At 37.0% G+C, this 21,602-nt stretch overlaps 1 protein-coding gene across 6 annotated transcripts in view; it reads left to right on the top strand.

Annotated features, from left to right (window-relative positions):
• SYT1 (synaptotagmin 1) overlaps positions 1–21,602 on the top strand; it is a 354,732-nt gene that overhangs the window by 279,551 nt on the left and 53,579 nt on the right. For all 6 annotated transcript variants that reach the window (XM_038171613.2, XM_038171643.2, XM_038171633.2 and 3 more), the window contains one exon: positions 20,706–20,823. In XM_038171613.2, coding sequence (XP_038027541.1) covers positions 20,706–20,823 — 118 coding nt within the window. The remainder of the gene's footprint in view (positions 1–20,705; positions 20,824–21,602) is intronic.

Consider the following 21,602-nt stretch of genomic DNA (forward strand, 5'->3'; position numbering starts at 1 on the left):
CATCTTTTAGAATACTCACTGAAAGGTACATTCTCCTTTGCTAATCCTATTTTCAATCTTTTTGATACTTTATGCAACGTATTAAGGGAAGTTTTCATGAGTTTGACTTTTTATTAAGTTAGAGCACTTTGGATACAGAAAAATTGTATTTAAATCATAATAGTGTGCATTTAGGCTTTTTGGACCACTAATTCTGAATGTTTGCATCTCGAAGCATCTTATTGCGTATAAAGATAATAGTAGGTTTTTATTGAAATACTTTACAATTTTATTGAAATTCTATGTAATAATATCCATTGATTAGAATATGGATTTGATAGGTACCTTGGAATGAATTACATTTTTCTCAAATATTAATCGCTTTTTATTATTTTCCTCTCTGTGCCAACATCCAATACATTCATTATTTAGTGTGTGTAATGGTATGTGTACACAAGATGCTTTTTGGAAATATTTCACCACTAAATTTTGTATCCTGTGAGGCTGTTCATACTGGCACATCCACCTTTCTGCTTGTTATAAGACTATTTTGTGCTCAATTTTTCATTATTTTTCCTTTTGATTGCTACGTAATGTCTGCCCACTCATATTAGTCAGATTACACAGCATGCTAGCATGCTTCAATTCTCTGGTGAGAGAAGAAGGAATCTGAGTCTGCATTCCTCGTTGTCTAATTTAGCTAATAATTTGCTCTGGATTCGAACCACAGTTTCTATAATTGAAGGGACAATCTCTGGATGAAATCTTAGTGTAATACAAGTGAAAAAAAAATATATGAATATTCTGTTGAGACTACAAGTTGTGAAAAATAACAGCAAATGCTGAATCATCCTGCCTTCTCAGATTTTCAAAATAGTAGATTTCAGTCTTGCCATTTTAAATATTTGCTTTTAAAGACTGTATTTCCAATGAATTTCTTCCACTGTGCATTGATTTGAAAGTCACTGCTACATTAAGACTATTCTGCATGGAATTATTTCATTGAGACAGCATTTGCATGGCTCTCTTACTGCAACTGACATTGGTAACCAGGCTTTATGGTACATTTTCCTTCCAAGTATAAAGCTAAAGATTAAAAGGCACAATTTGGAAAAGAAATCTCTACCAAGAACCAAGAGAGTTACCTCTGTCAGTAGTTTGGGGAACTGTATTTCACAGAAAATGTCATTCATATTTCCAGATTTGACTACCTCACCACCTTTGATGTTTCAGCCTCTTTGCTCAGCAGCAAAAATGCCAAACAAATTCCAGTAGATTTTATGCAATAACTAGCAAGGGACAGAAAGGACTGGAAGAGGCCCTATCTCTATAAACCCATTATTGGCTGCCACAGCAGACCTTGAAGAATTCATGGCAGATGTACCTCTGACCAAGCAGTACTCTGGCTCCAGAATTAACAAATACAGTACTGCACATGTAAAGGCTAACATGATTTACATGGGGTAGATGTTTAGCAACAGAAACACGTGTGTGTCTTGACAGTGACCATAAACATCATATGGCAGCCTGCCTTACTAATTGTAAGAAAACATGATAAAATTGAATTAAAACCCTAAGCAACTGGATTTCATCTAAAATTGTATGACAAATGAAATTCTATTACCAAAAAATCTTCTGTAGACTATTCTACATGTTGTAATTGCATAATGAATTCATCCCTAAAAAGCACATCTGTATGTAGTCTGCATTATTTGAAGAATGACATGATTTATTTTCTTTTTAGCCCTTACAGGATTTAGTTAGGTTTGTCTGTTCTTAAAAACCTACCACTAACTAGAATTCTAAATATGTAGGCAATTAAGGATCACATACCAAAATATCCTTAATGTCTTCATTATGACCTGAAAACAAGATTTATGCCAAAGCACATCAGTGGCAGTTGTCACCAATCACTTTGAAAGAACCATCTAGGTGACATCATTCAAACTGAGTATGAAAATCTTATTTTTATTTCACTTGATGTAGAATTCAGTTGTTGCACATCATAGAATATACAATTTAATTAACACTGTAATCATAGAGGGCAAAATCATTTTACGAGCTGTTACTCTTCTATTTGCTCATGAAGCTGTACAGTACTTTCCATCCTTTCTTCTAAATGAGCTTGAAATTGATGTCGGAGGATGAAGGTTTAATGAAATATTTGAAGCTCTACCTCTCACAGCCCAGCCATTTGAATGCTGTCTCTCTGATACTCCATTGTCTTCTGGGAAAGGTCTTCACCATATATTCACCATATTTATGTTGGTGAATCACTTTGAAGGTACAAGACTTTATGTAGGTTTTTGCTATGACTGAGATAGAGCTTTGGAAAAGTATGAGTCTGTACAATGACTGCTAAATGTTGGGGAAGCCACTATTAACAAGCTACATACCTTGAATCCTTTTTCCCTAGCTGCTTTGAGCTCCACTGTCTTTGTGAATATATGATGGTGATTTATCTAGTAGTCCTTCAGTCTCCTATGACTGAGAGCATAGGAGGGAAGAGTGGTAGATACTGAAAGATTATTCACTTTTACCAAGTCTGACATATAATGGTTTGGGCACAGAGCGTAAAAAAACAGATGATAGGAGTTTGCTCCTCTGTGTCATCTACCAGATGTCACTGCCATTAACTTTATCTGAGTACACACTGCATCCAATATCTGTTATCACTCTGGTACAGAAGGCCAGACAGACCTCTTCTTTGCTCACAGCAGTATGAATCATACCGAGAGTCATCTCCCGCATACTTCAACTGATTTTTCTCCATCCATTTTGTTATATTGGCACTTTAATTGAAAACCTGTTGCAGCAAGCATTTAAATTATTTTTTTAGGAGTAGGGGCAATACAAGGAAGAGCAGAAACAATTCTTGCTCTTGAAAGCAGTGGAGAAGCAGAACCTTATTCGATGGGAATAAGAAACTTTGACCTGCCAGTATCCACCACCAAGACTTCTGCAGACCTCTTATGACTGCCATCACATAAGACTACATGCGTTATATGACAAGAAATTCACTGTGGATGAATTACCTGATGCATGCGTGTTTGTATTACAGTGGGCTGTGATGCATATATTTTGTACGTAGCTTCTGAGGTGCGAATCTGCTAGAAAACAACCAAAGTGGACAACAGCTTCCCTCCTACATGATGCACAATCCCAATCAGGAGACATGCTACAGTACTGCCTTGCAGATGGGTGAGAAGCAGGCAGTCTGCAGCTGGGGAGTGGAAGAGCAATTCTGTGAAGCTTGACAAGTGTGTTATTCATGCGGATTATTCTTCCCTTCCTCCTCAAAAAATAAAAGTTGAAAGATGGAGATGGAAAAGTGGGCCTGAAATGGGTATATTTATTTAATACCTCTGTAAGTTTCAGAGAAGTTGGAGACTGACAAAACTAGTAAGCCATCTAGCTTATTGAATCCTCAGCACTGAAACTTGCAGAAAGTTAAGAGGAAAGGACATTTTTACAAATGTCACTGTCAAATCACAGCAGCAAATCACTGTCATTTGCCGTTATATCAGAGATGGACAGATGATCTAATGGGCCTTTTCCTATCTCTAATAATAACACTTAGCTCTTGTACAACTTTGCAGATATCATAGTGCTTTGCAAAAAGAAAGTATCATTATCCCTATGGAGATGCTGTCAGAGTGTCAAATTTTAAAATGTGAGGTCTCCATTATTTAGCTGCATATTATATTGGATCACTATGTTTTCTGTATGATGTTCAAGTTTTCTCAAATTCCCTTCACCTTACACCCAGTTAAAACTCTAAAATGTTAAATTTAAGGGTGTTTTAAGGGTGTTTCAGATTTTGTGGCAGAATTACATACTGTAAATGCAGGATGTTGAATATACAATAAGTGCAACAGCTGTCCTAAAGAACAACTGAATTTGGTAATGAGACAGGGAACAAAACTGAAGATCTTAATAAGAGGGAGATAGCTAAAATTTAAGAATAAGCAAGCCTGATATGAAATTAATCAGCAGTCAACTAGTTTTTTCTCTTTAAATTGAAGATACTGAAATCTGCACTTTTAAAGATAAAACTATGTGACTTAAGTAGAGCAGTGTCTATACTGTTTCAGACTATTAGAATTCTGCATTTCTTTTCTCACCTTTCATGTTCAAACTGCTGACAATCCCCCTGTATACATTTGTTGAGTATTATGTTTCTTTGCTCCCTCTCTGGAAAAGGCACCAAGACTTAGAGGTCAGAGGCATTCTTGTTTTATAACAAAAAGAATGTAATTGGCTTCCCCAAAATAAAAAAAGAGAACTTGTCTTGATTCACCTCAGACTCTCTGGCTTTATAGACGTTGAATTCAAGTATAGAGGACAGTAGACAAGAAGCAGGAGTTGGATAATAGTGTTAAATTCTGTCTGTGCAAGACCCCATTGATTCTGGGTAGTATTCTCTCTCAGATCAGAAAAACTTGTATTGCATAACTGTCTAAATTATGCTTACTCCATTTGACTCTCAAGTGTGGAAGGGCATCTTGAGGTTAAACTGCACTGACTCTTGGTACTCTATATCTCCTAATAATCTATACACAAAACAATATTAATAATGGTTCTAGGCAAGGCACATTCCTAACAACCTTGCCAAAAGTTATGACACAAAAGGAAGGAATACCGGGCAATTCCCTTCTTCATGTTAATGTTTGTTGTTGTGGTTTTTTTTTCTTAATTACTCAAATACATGTTATTTTAAAATGTTTAATAGAGGAGAAAAGCCAGATCAACCAAGGAGCTCAAAAGCATTTGACTTGGATGTTAAACGCACAGAAGCGTTTGGATAACAAGGTTCTGGGGAACTTTTTGAGAAATATGCTGAGAGGGATCGAAATCATCATAAGAGATCTTTTTATGAAGTCTTAAGCAGAATCTGTATTGCTTAGATGCTGAAAGCATTCTGCCAGGTACATGCAGGTGATTCATTCAGCTTGTTGAGGTATCAGTCATTTGAATGAGCTGAAGTATATTCCAAGGGGAAGAAACTAAGACTGCACCATAAAGAGATGTTTTGGTCTGAAGCATAGAAGGAATTCCAGAGAATTCAAACATAAACTCATGGTACTCCCAGTTATAAAACTCTGCAGTCTGAGAGGGTTTGTAAGCACATGTGCAGAGTCTGCTGATTGGCATGGAAGGACCACAGAACATGCCATAAATGAAATTCTCCTGTATTGTTCTCCACGCAGACTTTTATGTGCCTACTTATTTTTCTGACTACCAGCACCACTGAATGCATTATCCAGAGGCAAAAGTTGCAGTTCTCACTGGGATTATAGGCAAAAGATTTGCAGTAGTTCAAGGTGATAATTTATTTCTTTTTCTTACCTCCTTTTACAAACTGACAGAGTAAGAAAAATCATTATGTGATTGCTGCTACATTTTTAACAGGCAGAAAGAACAACCAGCTCTCTCGCAAAGAAGACATTTTTCAGGAAAAGGTTGAAGCACAGTGTGGGACTATGGTCTCCTCTCGTTGTGCCCACCCAATTTCAGACTAGAGCATCTTCGTTTCCAGAAACACCAGAGAAAGATGTATTTTTAAAAAGGTTAAAGACAAAGATTTATCAATAGCAGTCTGAGAAAGAAAAGGGTTAGTCATTTTCTTAATTTTTTTCCTCTGTCAGCTCTTAAACACCAATTTAGACCATGTCAGGGATTACCATAGTAACCATTTAACCTCTTTTCAAAGCCTGTTTATTGTGTTTCAGCTTAGTTTAACAGTGAGCTTAACTGGCATTTGAAGCACTTTGCACTGTATCTGTGACAGGCATTAGCATCAAATGCTCTTATTTTAGAGAAATCACAGTTAGAATCTAAAACATAGTACTGTATTTTCAATTTGGTGGTATTGAGCTTCTATTGGTTTTATGTTGATATTTTTAAGAAGCAGAGTATATGAATTTAGGATGTTTTACCAGGTCTTATTTCTAGGCTAAATTGATAACAGATAGTAACTCATTCCTACCTGTAGGAAATTATTCACATTGGCTGATGTGTTGTTATGTTGATATGGTACTGTTGATGTAACTGTGTGTTTTTAGTGCAATCAACCTTAAATTTCATCATTCTTTTCCAAAGTCCTCTACAGCTTACGCTGTGAATGTTATCATCATAACTATAGGACACTCGACACTCAGGACATGAGGATTTAAATTAGATTTTATAAACCTTTGGATAGCATTGCCTTTTTCTCTTGTTCATGTCTAATTCAGTCTGGGCAGAATGCTGTTGTACAAAATAATAACTTGCAGAAAAAAAATCATCATAGAATATCTCTGTTTCTGCAGTTTATGTATTCTTACCACGTAGGTTAATGGAGAAATGACATTTCCAGTTTCTAAGATCTTGCATACTGCCACATACACACAGTTCTTTCTGAAGGGCTGATTATGGCTAGTCTTTCACTTTCAATCACACAGATCAAAGCAAATATTATTATTCTTGGATGTTCATAGGTAACTCTACATCATAAGATTTAAAGAGGAAAAGAAGATAGATATAAATGCTTTTCTGTACCTTATCTGAGCATGAACATTTACAATATTGGTGCTATACAATTCATTTTTTTAATGTCTCTGTCATCTATAATTCTAAGAGTGAGGAATTTTACTCCAAGAATGATGGCACTGTCTAACTATCAAACCATTTCTCCTCGCTTCTCTGTGTCTTTCTGTAGATTTTCACATCACTGGCCACACAAAGGGAGAAAATCATAAAATGCTGTCTTGTCTCTCAGTTTCTTATTCTTTTAGGCATTTTATTTTAACCTTTACCATTGTTCTATACACCTGAGTCAGTTAATAATTAAACTGCACATTTTAGCCTCTGCAGTCTAAAGTTACTGAGTTTTTACTATCTATGTTGCCCAGAGATCAAACTTCTGTGAATCACTCCACCTCCTCACTTCTCATCATATTCTCACTCTGTGTGTGTAAGATGTGGCCTTGAGTATGGAGCAGAAATTTATCTTTCTTTGATGATGTATGTTCTGTGATGGAACCAAAAAAGCTTTGGTGAAAACTTCAGTAGTTTCACAAGCAACCTTTAATTGCATTAACTGCAACTTTTTATTTTGGATGGCTGCCTGACAGATGGATGGAGTGATACTGCAGAACAGTGGTTCTGTCCTTTCCACTGGCAGAGCTTCCACAGAATGAATTGGTTTCTGTGGAGGACCTGAGTATGTTCACTGCCACAGAATTACTACCCCTTCTGTCTACTTAGAGCAGACTACTTTCTTTGAGTTACAGTCATCAGTTCTGATTTCTTTTCTGAACCCAGGTATGCTTTTGCAAGCAGTCTGTATGTGCTTTTTGCTGGCATAGCACTAGATGAAGAGAAATACCTGCAGCTGAACCCAGTAACACGTAGGCCAAGATATTTTCCTTGAGGATTATATCTGCAATTACAACTATAGAAATAGTGCCAAAGGCAGGAGTTTCCAAACCATCAGAAAGAAAAAGAGTTCAAAGTGGTATGTTATTGCTGCTTGATCGGTTGGATGCATTCACCTATAACAGAACAGAATTAGAAATTATTGCTACTTCCACTGTCACTGATAATGGCAACTAAATTTGGGAACCCTAGTGCCTTTTTCCACTTGTAGCTGACCTTGAGATCAAATCTTTTCTTCTTAGATACAGACCTTGCCATAAAATTCTAACCTAAATCGCTCCCTATAAGATTACTGTTATGTGGGGTTTATAACTTGCTTTAGATGCCACCACTGCAGCTTCTAGCTGGTATGTACTATGCAGTAGGCAGAGCTCCCAGTTAGAAGTTTACGTGTTACTTAAATTGCTCCATGTAATCCTCAGAGCTGCTGAGTTGTCTGGAACCCAGTTATTTTACCTCTGCTTTCCTATGTCTTCTTCAGTAGCATGAAAAATTGGCAGGAGGATCTCTGTTGATGAGTGGAGTTCAGGCTTCACAACTGGCAGCAGCTTATTTTTCATGCAAGTGCCCTGAGGTCTGCAGCTGATGTCCCCTGTCTGTTAATGCCCAGCCCAGAATTAGATAGCTGTGGATTATGCTGAAAGTGTTTTCATTCATTCAGACTTTCACATTAATCAGTCAGGCCGAACATTAATTTTCTGTGATGGTTATAGCAGGCAAGTTTTCTAGGAGATGTGGGTCATTTGAATTAATTTTGATTACTCTGATTTTTTTTTTGCTTTTGTACTTATTGTACGGAAAATAGGTACAACTATTACAATTCAGTGACACAGAATAAAATCTGCAGTTCTTCCACAGCACATCTCTGTAACCCATGATTTCTATCTTGTCATAGCAGATTTTCTTTCCTGCATTTTCTTTTTCTATGACTCTCAGGCATTAACTTACATATTACAACACATCAGAGCCTTAAAAATAAATAAATAAATGATACACCTTTAAGTTCATGTGCCATCCAGAGCATGTTTCCTATCCCTTTTTTTCCACAAAAAAAAAGTCTCATTGCAATTTGATATAGAAATAATAATAATGTTTCTCTAAATACAGAATTTTCTATATACCCTTTGAATCACCGAGTTTTTAAAGTAATTTAAAAGGCATGCGTATTTCTTCAGAATATTTCTGTGATACCATACTACCAATTATTTTCAGCAGAGAATAGTGTGATTTTAGTTTTATCCATCTGCCTAAATGAAAAAAATGTGCATTTAGTGTATTAAACGTTACCTCTTTCATATTTAAAGACATGAAGTCCAAAAATAATTAATATTGCCTGATATATGATAATTGTAAATGAGAACAGATTTTAATTAAGCTCTACTAGATTTGCTGCAGCAATCGTGTTCCAGAATGACTTGAGAATATTGGCTTCCTGGTTGGATTTCAGCTCTAGAGCCCTGCATAAGTTCTTGCAAGCTCAAACACTGGTCCCATTATATGAGAATTTAAGACCCTGAAACTTTCTTGTTTATATATTCCCTATCATGAAAACTGGCTGTTTGTCAGCACAATCCCTACATAACAAGTTGTGAATATGTTGTGTATAAACACTGGGACATGCTCCTTAGATTTTTTTAGCCCACCTGTTCACTGATTACTTGGGTTTATTTCCAAAAGACACCACTATTTGAGCTCTTACAACTCGCTGAGGATGACGGGTCTTTAAATCTGATCTGTTTTCTTTGCACTAAGACTAGACTAGCTAACATTAACATTTTCTTTCTGGAACAACAACAACAACATTGTCATTTCAAGGGCCTATATTTTATTTAGAAATAGTATGGTTTCCTATCAAATTGGGTGTTTTTTCTAAATTAGATGAGGTTTTCTGCCCTAAATCTGAAGGACTCCTAAATCTTCAAGGAACATTTTAAAAAATGTAAAGAATCTCCTATAATCATACACAAACTAGGAAACCTGCTGCATCTGCAAGACAATAGTGTTACCTCTGTGCCATGCTGGGAGAGAGGGAGACACAAGGAAACACTAACAAGCTTGGAAGTTAAGTGTTTCTTGGTTTTGGAGCAAGGAGCTAGGAACCCTCTGATTCACAGCTTATGATGTTTTCTCATGGCTCCTTGGCCACAGACTACAAACTGTGAAAGCTCAGGCCTTTTGGCATTATCCTGCATGTTTATTTTAGAATTTCACCAAAATACCTCTCCCATGACACATTGTGATATTGTCTAATCAGAACTTAAAATCCTGCTGGATAATTCTGTGTGAGATCATACTGAGAAGTGTTACGAATCTAAGGCTGTTGTCAATAGGCTAGCATTTGTTATAGGCAGCTTTGCACCTCTGTTGGAAAACACTTAAAGAGTCTACACATCAAAGAAGTTAAAAACGTCAGTAATGGAGAAAGTAACATATCACTCATAACTTCGACAATTGCTCTTCTCTCTCCATTTAAAATGTGTATTTATTTCTTATGTGGATGTTTTTGGATTCTAAGTCAAGTCCCTGGTTCTTGTTATGCTCTTCTTCACTAGATTCAGGCCATTTAATCTATGATACTTCCTCTCTGTGGATGTACTTATGCACTGCAATCAAGTCACTTTCAATCATCTTTTCAAAAAGCTGAAGAAATTCGTCCTTCACATTTCTCATGATCAGGCTTTTCATCCAGTTTCCCAATAAGAGTTGTGACCTTCACATTCTTTCTACTTTTTAAAATCTTTTTAAAATAACGTACACAAGAACTGTATGCAGCATTCATGCTATTCTTGCCAGAGAAGCAAAGTCACATGCTACTTCTGCTCTTCTACTGTTGACTCTAGCATAGCATTGCACTTTCAGTTCATGGCCTATAGCTTATGACCCTAACTGCTTAGCAGGAAACTCTGCCTTGTAAGATATATTTCCTGATTCTGTATATATTTAGAAATAGTCTGAGTTCTTTTTCCTAGGATGTCAGATTTTTGCTTCTGTCTGTATAAAAATGTGATCTATGTGATTGTTTCCAGGTGACTAGGTGTTTTAGCACTTTCTGACCAACCTGTTGCATTAGTATTTATTATTATGATAATTTTGCCTACTTTATCAGTAGGAAATTTTACTTTCATATTTGTAAAAACAGCAACAGACCTTCGAGTGATTTTTTGCATGTTTCCTTCATCAGACAAACACTCAATCTTATCAAAGAATAATCTTATTTTAGTTGAAAAGGCCTGTTTTCCAGATAACCATATGACTTCACATTCATTACATTCTATATCCTTTAAACCATCATTAATGCAAACTTTTATGAATTCTTCATTGTTTTATCTGGGTTTGATAAAAGGCAATTGGCTGATAGATTCTGCCTTCATCCCATTTGGCCTTTTTTGAGTAAGATGGGCATAGCATTAGCACCGTTCCAGTCTTATGGAATTTCCCCTGTGGTCTAAGATTTATTAAAAATGAATATCATTGAGCCAGAGATCTCATGATAAGTACAGTCTTCTTTCCTAGATTTTTATAGATGACTGTGGTGACCTCGTTCTTTTTTACTGAAGAGATTAATGAAATTCAGCGTGTTGTACTGATTGCTACGATGACCTTTGATGAGCTGTCTTGTCTTCCTAAAGAATGCATTAAGAGAGTGCATTTTTCAAAGTGAAATACTGGGGAAGTGGAGTAATATAAGAGGCTTTTACACATACGTATTTATCCAAAAACTTGAATGTATTTCAGTGGATTCACAAAAATATATTTTTGAATGCAAGGTTTAAGAAGTGGCAATGAGTCTGGTAAGAGAAAGTCAATAGATCTGAATACACAGCAATAGTTAGGAGAAAATAATTTTGAACTGAGCACAAATTTTTACCAAGCTGAATTCTAAACTTTTGTTCATGGGGCATGCATTATGTTCTTAATTTCAACTGGAACCAAGACAAAAATATTGAAAGCATCCGAGAGAGTATTTTACATTTTTTTCGACTTCCCAGAAACTAGAAAGCCCTACACAAAGAGCACTTCTGAGATTTTCTGAGGGTTTTCAGCTTGCCTCTTTTTCAGCTGTGTATCCTTTACCCTATCTCATATTTTTTAGGAAGCTTGGGTGCTCTAGAAAAATCTCCAGTGCAAAAATTAGTAAAAGAGGGCAATGCAAGAAAACTTTCCAAATGAAAAACAGGGATACAGAACAAGATTTCAAAACCTGCCAGTGACTGTAGAACAGAAGCAGTGGGTGGAAATAATAGATGACATTGTGTTGGTTGAAATTATACATGAAGCAAAAAGCCTTCTTCATCTGGATAAATTACAGGTGGAGAACTGTCTTGCCTTAAGACTTCACCTACTGGTGAAGTCTCTGGCCTGCCTCTTGCTAACCAGCGGGTTTCTAGTTTCAGAACAACTACATCACATACTGCCTCTTGTCTAATGGCCATTTTAGGAGATTTCGAAGGAGGCTACTGTATTGTGTGGAGTTTGTGAATTGGGGTCATAGAAGAGAGCTAGAGGTAGTGCGGGGGGATATCATGGGGGAGCATGAAAGCTGAACTGTTGTTACAGCAAGCAAAAAATGAGAGGAAGGAGGACATATATCCACAGGAGCTGAAAGAACCAGGCTGAGTTAGTGTCACTGCAAAAAGAGCCATTTATTTATAACATATCTGTGACTGGCACAAGGTGCAAGGTCATTTTATCTTCATAGTTTTTTGCGGAGGAAAGCGAAAAAGATAGCTGCCTATGAAAGTAATCCACAGACTCCATTGAATTTCCCTTCATGGTTCTTGCAGATTGCAGATTCACAAACAGAAATATACTGTATAGCTTTAGTAATGGAGTCACTGAATTCACCTGATAGTCCTTCACTGGGGCTGTTGGATTTCAACAGAATTTACCAGCATCCATGGAGAATTACTCACGCCGTCTTGCCACTCATTCTCAGCTACTGATTCATTTAATCTGTGCATTCTGTCTTGTCATTAACTGCAAATGTATGGTCATTTTAGCAAGGACTCTGTGACAGGTTTTTGATACAGTACCGTATACGGAGCAACACTGATCCTCACCAAAATCTGCATGTGCTACTTTAATGAAAAAAGTACCTCACTCATATAAAGATGATATATTGGATACAAGTAAGAAGTCTGTAATTGATTTGATTCTTAATTACAGTTCACTGTCTGCTGACCCTATACATTTTCTGATGTATGCTGTAATTTCAATCCACGATCTAAAGCATTTGAGTCAATCACTTCTGGAAACAAGACACTCTTTTGATAGTGGAAACTGCATTAACTAAGCATTACAGTGCCCATACTTACTTCAAGAGATGTTTTCAATTCATGTGAGAGTACTGTACTGTGACTTTCTATGTCCTATCACAAGAGGACAAGGATTTTCTGTAGAGTGACTACAATGTACATGTAATTTGCTATTAATTATGGAAAAGCTTTGTGATTTGACTTCTCCTGGTGCCTGATAAGCCAAAAAGGAAAAAAAAAAAATTGTTCAACTGTATTACATTTCCTTTCAATGTTGTACTTAGACCACTCACTAGAAGACGAGCCTAGTGACATGCTATAGTTAATAAGTTTTCCATGCTGTCAAAAGTAATAATATTAATGTGCCATTCAGTTAAATTAATTTTGTTTTGCGCACTGGCCTGCATAAACGTGAGTGACATTTAGAAATATGATCAGGCGAGAGCTGAGGAGAAGCGAAGTGGCAAAATAGAGCAAGATGCAATCATTAAAGCAGAGCAGCCAGCTGCAAGCCTTTGTGGGTAGGCAAAGAGCTACTGAAAACTAGTCTGATTTTTGGTTGCATATGTTTGTTTTAATTCATTCCTCTCTTTCTCATTTGCTTAAGTTTTCTTGTTTTGGATTGTTGGTGTTTGTTTTTTTTTGTCTTCTTTAATTAAGAACTCGGTATGTGTGGTAGCATCGTCTCTCATTTGGAAATGAAAGGGTGCATTTCTTCTAATCTTTGATTTCAAGTGCCTTCAGCCACAGCTTTTCTAATTTTGGAAGAGGCAGCTGATTGTAATGCTTTTAAACTGATGACCGTGAAGTGTCATTTTCTACTAATAATAACAGTGTTTTCTCCCTCAATTTTTCTGCTTTTTAGAGAACAGCATTAGAAGTGCTTTCTCTAAACAGTTAAAAATGAAATGAAGAGGACTAAAAGAGGGAATCTGACAGAACCTGACTTGTTAATATTTTAATAACATTGACTAGTTCAAATTGTTGCCCAACTTGCTTACAAGTCTGATTTACCATTGTATTGGAGACTGTTACATTACTAGGGCAGTTAAAAGAAATGCAATCTACCACATATATATTACAATTAGAAGGCAGAGATTTGTGAAGAATTCTATGTCAAGTGATGTTCAGAGAAAAAATAAAGTAGATTTTATTTCCATAGGAAGATCTTGTCAGGCCTTGTTCCCTTTAAGCAAAGGTAAAAAGTAGAGCTGGCATACAGTAGTTGTATGACAAAGGAGTCAGAGAGTAGAACTATAGTAGGGAAAGCAATAGAAAGGAATTTGTAATTAAAGCTGTTTCTTTTGGCTCTTCCACTCACCTACTTTATACCATGACTATATCCCTACAGATACCACCTCCTGATACCTTTAATAAATGCCCTTCATTTGAAAGATTGTTCCCTGTCTGCTCTAAAACTCCCTTTTAAAACTTACCTCCTGGACCTTTGCTTCTATTTCTGTTCTCTGTTCACCTAGCATCAGCCTCCTTTCCATCTTTCCTTTAGACTGTTGTCACTGTTAATCCCTTTTTTACAGCATCCGAAACAAGCCCTTTGGATCTGTGCCTCAAGAACCCTCTGTTTCTTCTGAGATCTCCTGCTGTAACCTATTTCACTTAGCTTTGGTTCTTAATTTACTTGTTATATGGCTTGTAACTGAATACTTTACATTAACATGAGCTTCGTTTTATGGCCAAGTTTTCACATCTGAAGAGGGTATTACCTACAAAAGCACTTCTGAAATAATGCTAGTAAAAGCAAACAAGAGAGACCTTTGATCACAAGCACTGTACATCCATTTTGGAAGAAAAGTGGGTTATTCCTGTGAATAAAGGCTGATCCTTGAATAAGGAAGCATGTGGTAGGACACTTGTCTGTTCATATTTGTACTGTTTTAAAACGTTTTCTTCAAAAGTGCAGTAGGTACAGTCTTGAAGAAGGTTCTTCCTTATCTCCAGAGGCATTTAGCACTTGTTTATTTTCAGCTGTATAACAGTGTGGCTGCTCCATTCATGGGAATGAAATCCTTTTAGACTGAGAAGAAATTATTCTGCTTGTCAGATTAATGGTTTCGTTGTTAAAACCCTAAGTTTGTATTGACTGGGTTTATAGTTAACATTTCACATGTCTGAAATACCTGCTTCTGTAATCAGCATTTTGCTTGAAAAGGCTAGGGAGAATTCTGCCTTTCCTCTTCACTCTCAGCACTTTATCACCAAAGTAGTTCATAGACTTTGGGGTTCAGTGTTACATGGTGTACATGCATATTCATGTAAGAATCTCCGAAAGTGCTGTCGTAATGGGCTAACACATAAGCTCCAGCTTTTCTTTCTCTTTCCAGTTCTCCTTTTTCTTTCCCTGATGTACCACCTATTTCTAGCTTATTTATGCAAAGTGAATTTTATATCCTTCTTGTTCACTTCCCACTCCTTTGTCTAATTGTGGTAGAACTATCTTCATATTGTGGAGTCATCTGTTTGCAAGTGTTAGTGAAAAATATCTTCTTTCCTGCTTTTACCTCTTGCAGGCTTGAAATATTCTTTGTTGTTTAACAGTATATTTATCAAAAATGCAATGCCTTCAAAGCTAGTAATGTTGAAGATAGCTGTTATGGTAATAAAATTTCAGGCTTAGAGAAAGAGGGGAAACCCCCAAAAAACACAGTATTTCATTTTCCTTTTCCAGTATGATCCTTATTTAACCTGAAGGAGGAGTATTTTCCTAATTCTAGATCCCAGTTATGTATATTGGTTGCTAATTCCACCCAGTTCCTGCAGTGGCAATTGCAATTGTGGCCAGTCCATGTCATCCATTTCTGCATCTGTATGATTCTGATGCTAATATTAGTATGACTCTTTTGTGGCTAAATGCATTCGTGGTTTATGTGCCAAAACAAGGAATTTGTTGGATTTGAGATCTCTTATATGTAGACAGAATAACAATGGCTTCAAAACTGTCCAAAGCCCATGGATATGGGAACTACAATTAGAGTTCCTGTCATTACCATTTACCTGGGTTTCCTGAATTTGAAAAAAAAATAAAAAATAAAAAAAAAGCTCATTTATAACACACCTTGGTACTGTCCCAATTTTCTCCACGGAGTTTTAAAATAGTTTTGTTGGTGCACCAAAGTCCCATCCAGCCTGGCCTTGAACACCTTCAGGGTTGGGGCACCCACAGCTTCCCTGGGCAACCTGTTCCAGTGTCTCACTGCCCTCTGAATAAAGAATTTCTTTCTTACACCTAATCTAAATGTACCTGTCTTAAGTTTAAAGCCACTACTCCACGTCCTATCACTGCACTCCCTGATAAAGAGAGTCCCTCCCCAGCTTTCCTGTGGGCCCCCTTTAGGTACTGGAAAGTTGCTGTAAGGTCTCCCCGGAGCCTTCTCTTCTCCAAGCCCAACTCCCTTGCCCTGTCCTCATAGGAGAGGTGCTCCAGATCCTTGATCATCTATTATCAATACTATTAGCTTATATTTCAAATATGGATTGCTGGTGGAAGATTGTATTTTGGGTCTTCACCCACAAACAACATCCTATTTTGTTTCTTTTAGTCTCATGCAAATATCTGCAATCAAAACTGGGTATTGAATTTGAAAACCCACTGCACTGTGTTTATATCTTTCTTGTACTGACAATTTTGGAGTCTTAGATCCAATTAGGGGAAAAAAAAAAGAAAAAAAAAAGAAAGTATTGTGCTGTGGCTTGTTGTTTTGGTATTGCTTTACCAAGAGAGCTGCAATCATCAACTTTCTTGTAATATCTTACACAAAACGTGGAGAATGCTTGTATTAAGAAGATAGATATCACTGTTAGAGATTCTGCAGTGTGAATGAGAGTAATCTGCATAAATAGCATTTTTCTCTGTAGCTTATTAGGAAAGTGGGCTGTCAAGGTAAAAATGACTACTGACAAATACAAGAAAAAACATGAGACAGGCAGGAGAGGCTTACAGTCTTCTCTAGAAAGATCAGGTTCTCAATGGGACCTCAAATAGCCTTTTCTAAGCTGAAGAAGTGTTACCAGTGCTATGTCATTTATGTTCTGCTCCATTGCATCCTCTTTAAATGTAATGAAGTTATGAAGTTGCTTAGATGGAGAGAGTCTTTTGATTGGTGTTTAGGTGTTATACATGAATAGGTTAATATCTGTGAACCTCCCAGTTGGAACTTTCTAACACTAACTTACAGTTTTCATCAGAGATCAAAGTAATTTACTAACATAAATTATTTATACATAGGGCTGAAAGAAATTCATAATAACAATAAGGCACCTTCATGAGATAATCACCATACCAGAAGCACTCATCTGTACCTCATAGCCCTGCAGGGGTTTGTAATTATCTCCTGCAAACCACACCTCTAGTGATTGTTTTCTGTTGCTTCATTGCAGTGCTGCCACTTGCAGTATTTTGCCTGACAAATATTTTTAAAATAAAAAAAAAATACAAAGCAGCTTAGGAATAGAAAACTCTTGGCAGCAATGCAAAGAGGTAACGTTAAAGTACAAGAAATATTCAAGAAAACTAGTTGTTACAGATTTTAATGAGAGCAAAAAAGCTCCACATGTGATTATGTAGGGATTTAAACAGGTATCTCTGCTTTTTCTTCAAGTTATTCACTGAAATGAGCCCATCATCTGCTGTCATTTCCCATGGCTTGCTGGTGATCTATGGAAAACTGGCTGTTTACATGGTCCTGTCTTCTTCTCCATGTTTCCTGCAGCTAAAATTACATTAGATGAGGCTAAAAATGCATTGAATACTCTCATAAAATTAATCTTCTGTGTAGACAATTGCAGTATTTGCACAGAAGCATAACATGGTTACAGATGGAGAAAGGCTGGTGAGAGGTGATGGTCTCTGTGGCAATAACTGTTTGTAAAATACCTTCTCCGGCTTCTGCTGAGGCACTCTGCTATTCTAGTGCAATTTTATTGAGACACTTCAGTCTCAGTACAAACATTTAAAAAAAAAAAAAAAAAAAAACAGTAAGAACAATCAAGGAACCAATTGGAAATATGTCATTAATTCAAAAATTCCTTCCAAAATAGATGTTTAGATATTCTGTCAGTGAGGTACATTTCTGAGGAATACAAGTTCCTGTACCGCTACAACAGACATACTGCCTAGTCAATCTAGGGATGAGGGCAGAGCCCTTGAATGTTGGTTGATACTTGAGTACAAAAGCATCTGAGATGGGGGACCATGACAAGCTTTCAAATATCCCGTTTCAGTCTTACTCAGCCCATGAGTCAGCCAGGCTAATTTAAACCAAGTCTACCATGTAATAAAACAGCAACAGCAAGGAACACCACGCGGCTGGGTGAGCTGTGATCATGATAACATGAATCAATAAGCAATTGATTTCTTCCATTCTGAGCAAGCTGCAAGGGATAGATCAACTTCACCATTAGCCCAGCCAACACACACTTCCCAAACCGAATGTCAGGGTAGCAGAAACATGCTTTGCTATCACCATGTCATTGCACACTCAGAGTCAAAGGTGAACTATGCTGAAATATGTATTTCCATGATCAGAATCTTTATAAAAGCCTATGTAGACAAAGAGGAATAGGGAGTCCTTTCTTAAAAATTCAGTTCATGCAGTGAAAGCCATTTTAGGTTATTTTAGATATGAGTTAAAAATGTAAATTTTGTGGTATCAGGATGTCTTCCTTTGAACAAAGTCATAACATCATTATGGCCCTCCTGGGTCAGATCAAGGTCTTTAAGATACCCTTTCCCAATATCCCCATTCCAGCCTGAAGAGTTGTAATCTACTTAACTCTTCCTAATGCAGAAGCTATATCATATTTTTCATCATTCTTGCTGCTTTTCTGGGAATATTTCCGAGTTCTACTATATCCTTTTTGAGGTGAAAGGATAGCATAACCACACCAGTTTTCAAGATACGGGCATGTGTGCATATCTTATGCATGATACATACATTTAACATTATAAGCTTTTGTTTTGTTTCATTTTGTTCCACCTGATTGTTTACTAATTATACACAACTTCTGTGTTTGTTCTATATGTTTTCTGGCCATGGTGAGCACACAGCTGATGGTTTTCAGGGATCTATCTATTACAATCCCAAGGTCTCTTTCCTGACTTGTAATAATCCATTCAGAGTCTATCACTTTATAGGTGTTGCATTATTATTGAAGTTTCCAAGTTTTTGCACATTAAAAGGATCCATAACTACATGATGCTGAGTAATTTTTAATATATAAGGTTCAAGTCCTTGAGCAAGAAAAACACAAGCAGATTCTTGTGTCCCCAAGAAATTCTTCTGAGACAGACCTACACACCTTTTGATGGGGGAAGATGTAAACTTTGAAGTATTGCTGAGTATCTGGAATGAATCCTTCAGATGGATATATTGCAGATGCTTATCCAAGCCTGGATAAAAAAAAAGTGTTTGTGTCTAAGAGCTATTGTGAGAAGAATATAAGGAAACCACAAAAGTAGAATAGATGCTTGTTATTCGGTAGGAATTTCATTTTCAAAAATGCTTGTGCACACAGATATTTAGATACTTTGCATAAAATTCAGCAAATAAAACCTAGTTTAAAACAGCATAGGCACTTTACTCTCAGTAGAAAGTACTTGTAAAAACAGTTATTGAGCATTTGTATAGCTAGACCTCTATATCTAACTGTTACCAGTGCTGAAAATTTGGCTTGGTGGTTAAAGCTCAGATTCTCATAAATGACATTTTGGTGCATTTTCCATGGTAAAGTCCTTAGGATGTGGTCTGTCTTTTCTTTGTGACATTCCAACTACAACTGTGGACCCATGAGCAATTACTTTCGGTAGTTTTCCCACAGCTTTTTTGGTAAGGTTCTGCATTTGTATCTTTCCTCTTGACTCTTTGAACCTGGTAAATTGCCATGTCCTTCCTATATTTGTGGTATGGGGAAAAGGTGCATAATTTTTGCCAGAATTATCCAATGTCTTAACCAAAAGCCTGGATACACATCCAACACTTCTCAGCAATCAACCTTCCAATTTATCCTAACAAAACACTGGAGCCAAAGGGACTGATAAAAATGTACTTCACTGCCAGAATACACTGTGGAAAACAGATATGTGCCATAAGGTCTTTGAAAGAGAAATAGTGCTGTCTAAAATGCCTATTGGACTGTTTAGTATAACATGATTCTTCTTTTTTTTAAAGAAAACCTACTTACTCACCTAGAGATACCATCGTACCTGAAAGGAAGGAGGAAAGCAGCTCAGATCATCCTAAAGATCATTTCTAAGCAGTAGTCTGGTCTTTTATCTCCTATATCTGCAAGTTTAAATGTATTATTCCTACTTTTAAAACGAAGTTCCTGTAATCCTGCCCATAATTCAGCCTCTCCCTCTTTGCCAGGACTGTTAGGAAAGTACTAAACAATGAGTGGCAAAAGGTTGTGTTTGGCAGGATCCCAGATGATAGTCTGCAAAGGCTGAAAGCAAAACTTCCAACCACTCCTGATGTGAAGAGGGATGCACTCCCTGCCTATCTGCCTTCCTGGTTTGCCTGTCTGATAGGAAACAGGCCTTTCTTATATTTATTGTTCTGTGCTTTGTGTTTTATCTACATTTTGCTTTTGTGACAAATCATGATGAGAAAGAACCAACATTACTCTTTTGCAGAAAACACTAGTGGTTGCATGTGTGTGTTAATTGATTTCCAGTGAAACACAAACTGGAAAAAAATAATGACTTGGTTAATATTACAGAGCAAACAGTCTGGAACCCTGATTGTCCAAGGTGAAGTGGGGGGCAGTGCAGCTTGCTTTGCAGCCAGCACATCTTGTCATTTGGGTCCGTCCAGGACAGTTGCTGTGAACTCCAGTTGTTCCAATAGACTTCATGTTACCAAGGATTTAACTTGTGGCAGACACGTTGTTAATTTGAATGGTTTGTTTTGCAACAGGAGATTGAAATGTAATCCTGTTTTGATTGAAATGTAATCCTGTTTTTTCAAAATCATACTTTTAAAAGGTTCAAAACGATTTAAAAAAAAAAATAACACAATGACTTGTTTTCTTTCACAGCAAGAAAAGCTGGGTGATATCTGCTTCTCCCTTCGCTATGTGCCTACTGCTGGCAAGCTGACTGTTGTCATTCTGGAGGCAAAGAACCTGAAGAAGATGGATGTTGGTGGACTGTCAGGTATGTGCATGAAAATCTGCTTGTAGACTTTGCAGGCTTGTAAGGCAGAAAAACAATTCATTTTCCATTGGAGATCTCTTGGTTGAGAGGGTAAGGGCTCTTGTTCACTGTCTGAAAAATGCATTTTGTGTTTTCTGAAACTTAAGGCATGACTGGGTATAACAGAACTCATTCTAGATTTAAAAAAAGGAAATTCATTATACATCGCATTCCAGTCCAAGACAAGGTCTGAAGAGTTAAGCAGTCAGATAGCGCTCTCTGTACTTTCTTCCTCTCCTGTTGCCTGGAGATAAATATGGACTATTCAGGCAAGAGAAAAAGAAATCTATTCCTATTGTCTGTTTAATCTCACAAAACGTGAACATTTCCCTACAATGTTACTGATAATACATAATAGAGGAACTCATCACAGGTCACTGTGCTGACTACTGTCTGAGGTGCTAGGGTAATTGTTTCTGCATTTGAAGGACTCAGGTGTGATTGCTCCCATGCACAGATTTGGGACTGTTCTGCATTTACATGTACACCAGCAATCAAAATGACAGTCTTGCACTTGTGGGAGTCGATGAGGTTGATACCTACAAATAGTCCTCATAGTAAGGCTAAGCACGCAGTGAGTGAGGTGATGTATGCCATCTCTAAGGGAGGGCACAGTCAGCACGTGTGACACTAGAGCTGTGTCCTGGGGACCTGGCAGAGCTCCACATAGGCTTCTGTTCTCTGCTGTGTCTGGAATTCTCGGACACAAATTACTTTCTGAATTGCCAATTAGCTAAGAC

Source organism: Anas platyrhynchos, chromosome 1 (genome assembly GCF_047663525.1).
Source record: "Anas platyrhynchos isolate ZD024472 breed Pekin duck chromosome 1, IASCAAS_PekinDuck_T2T, whole genome shotgun sequence".
NCBI lineage: Eukaryota > Metazoa > Chordata > Aves > Anseriformes > Anatidae > Anas > Anas platyrhynchos.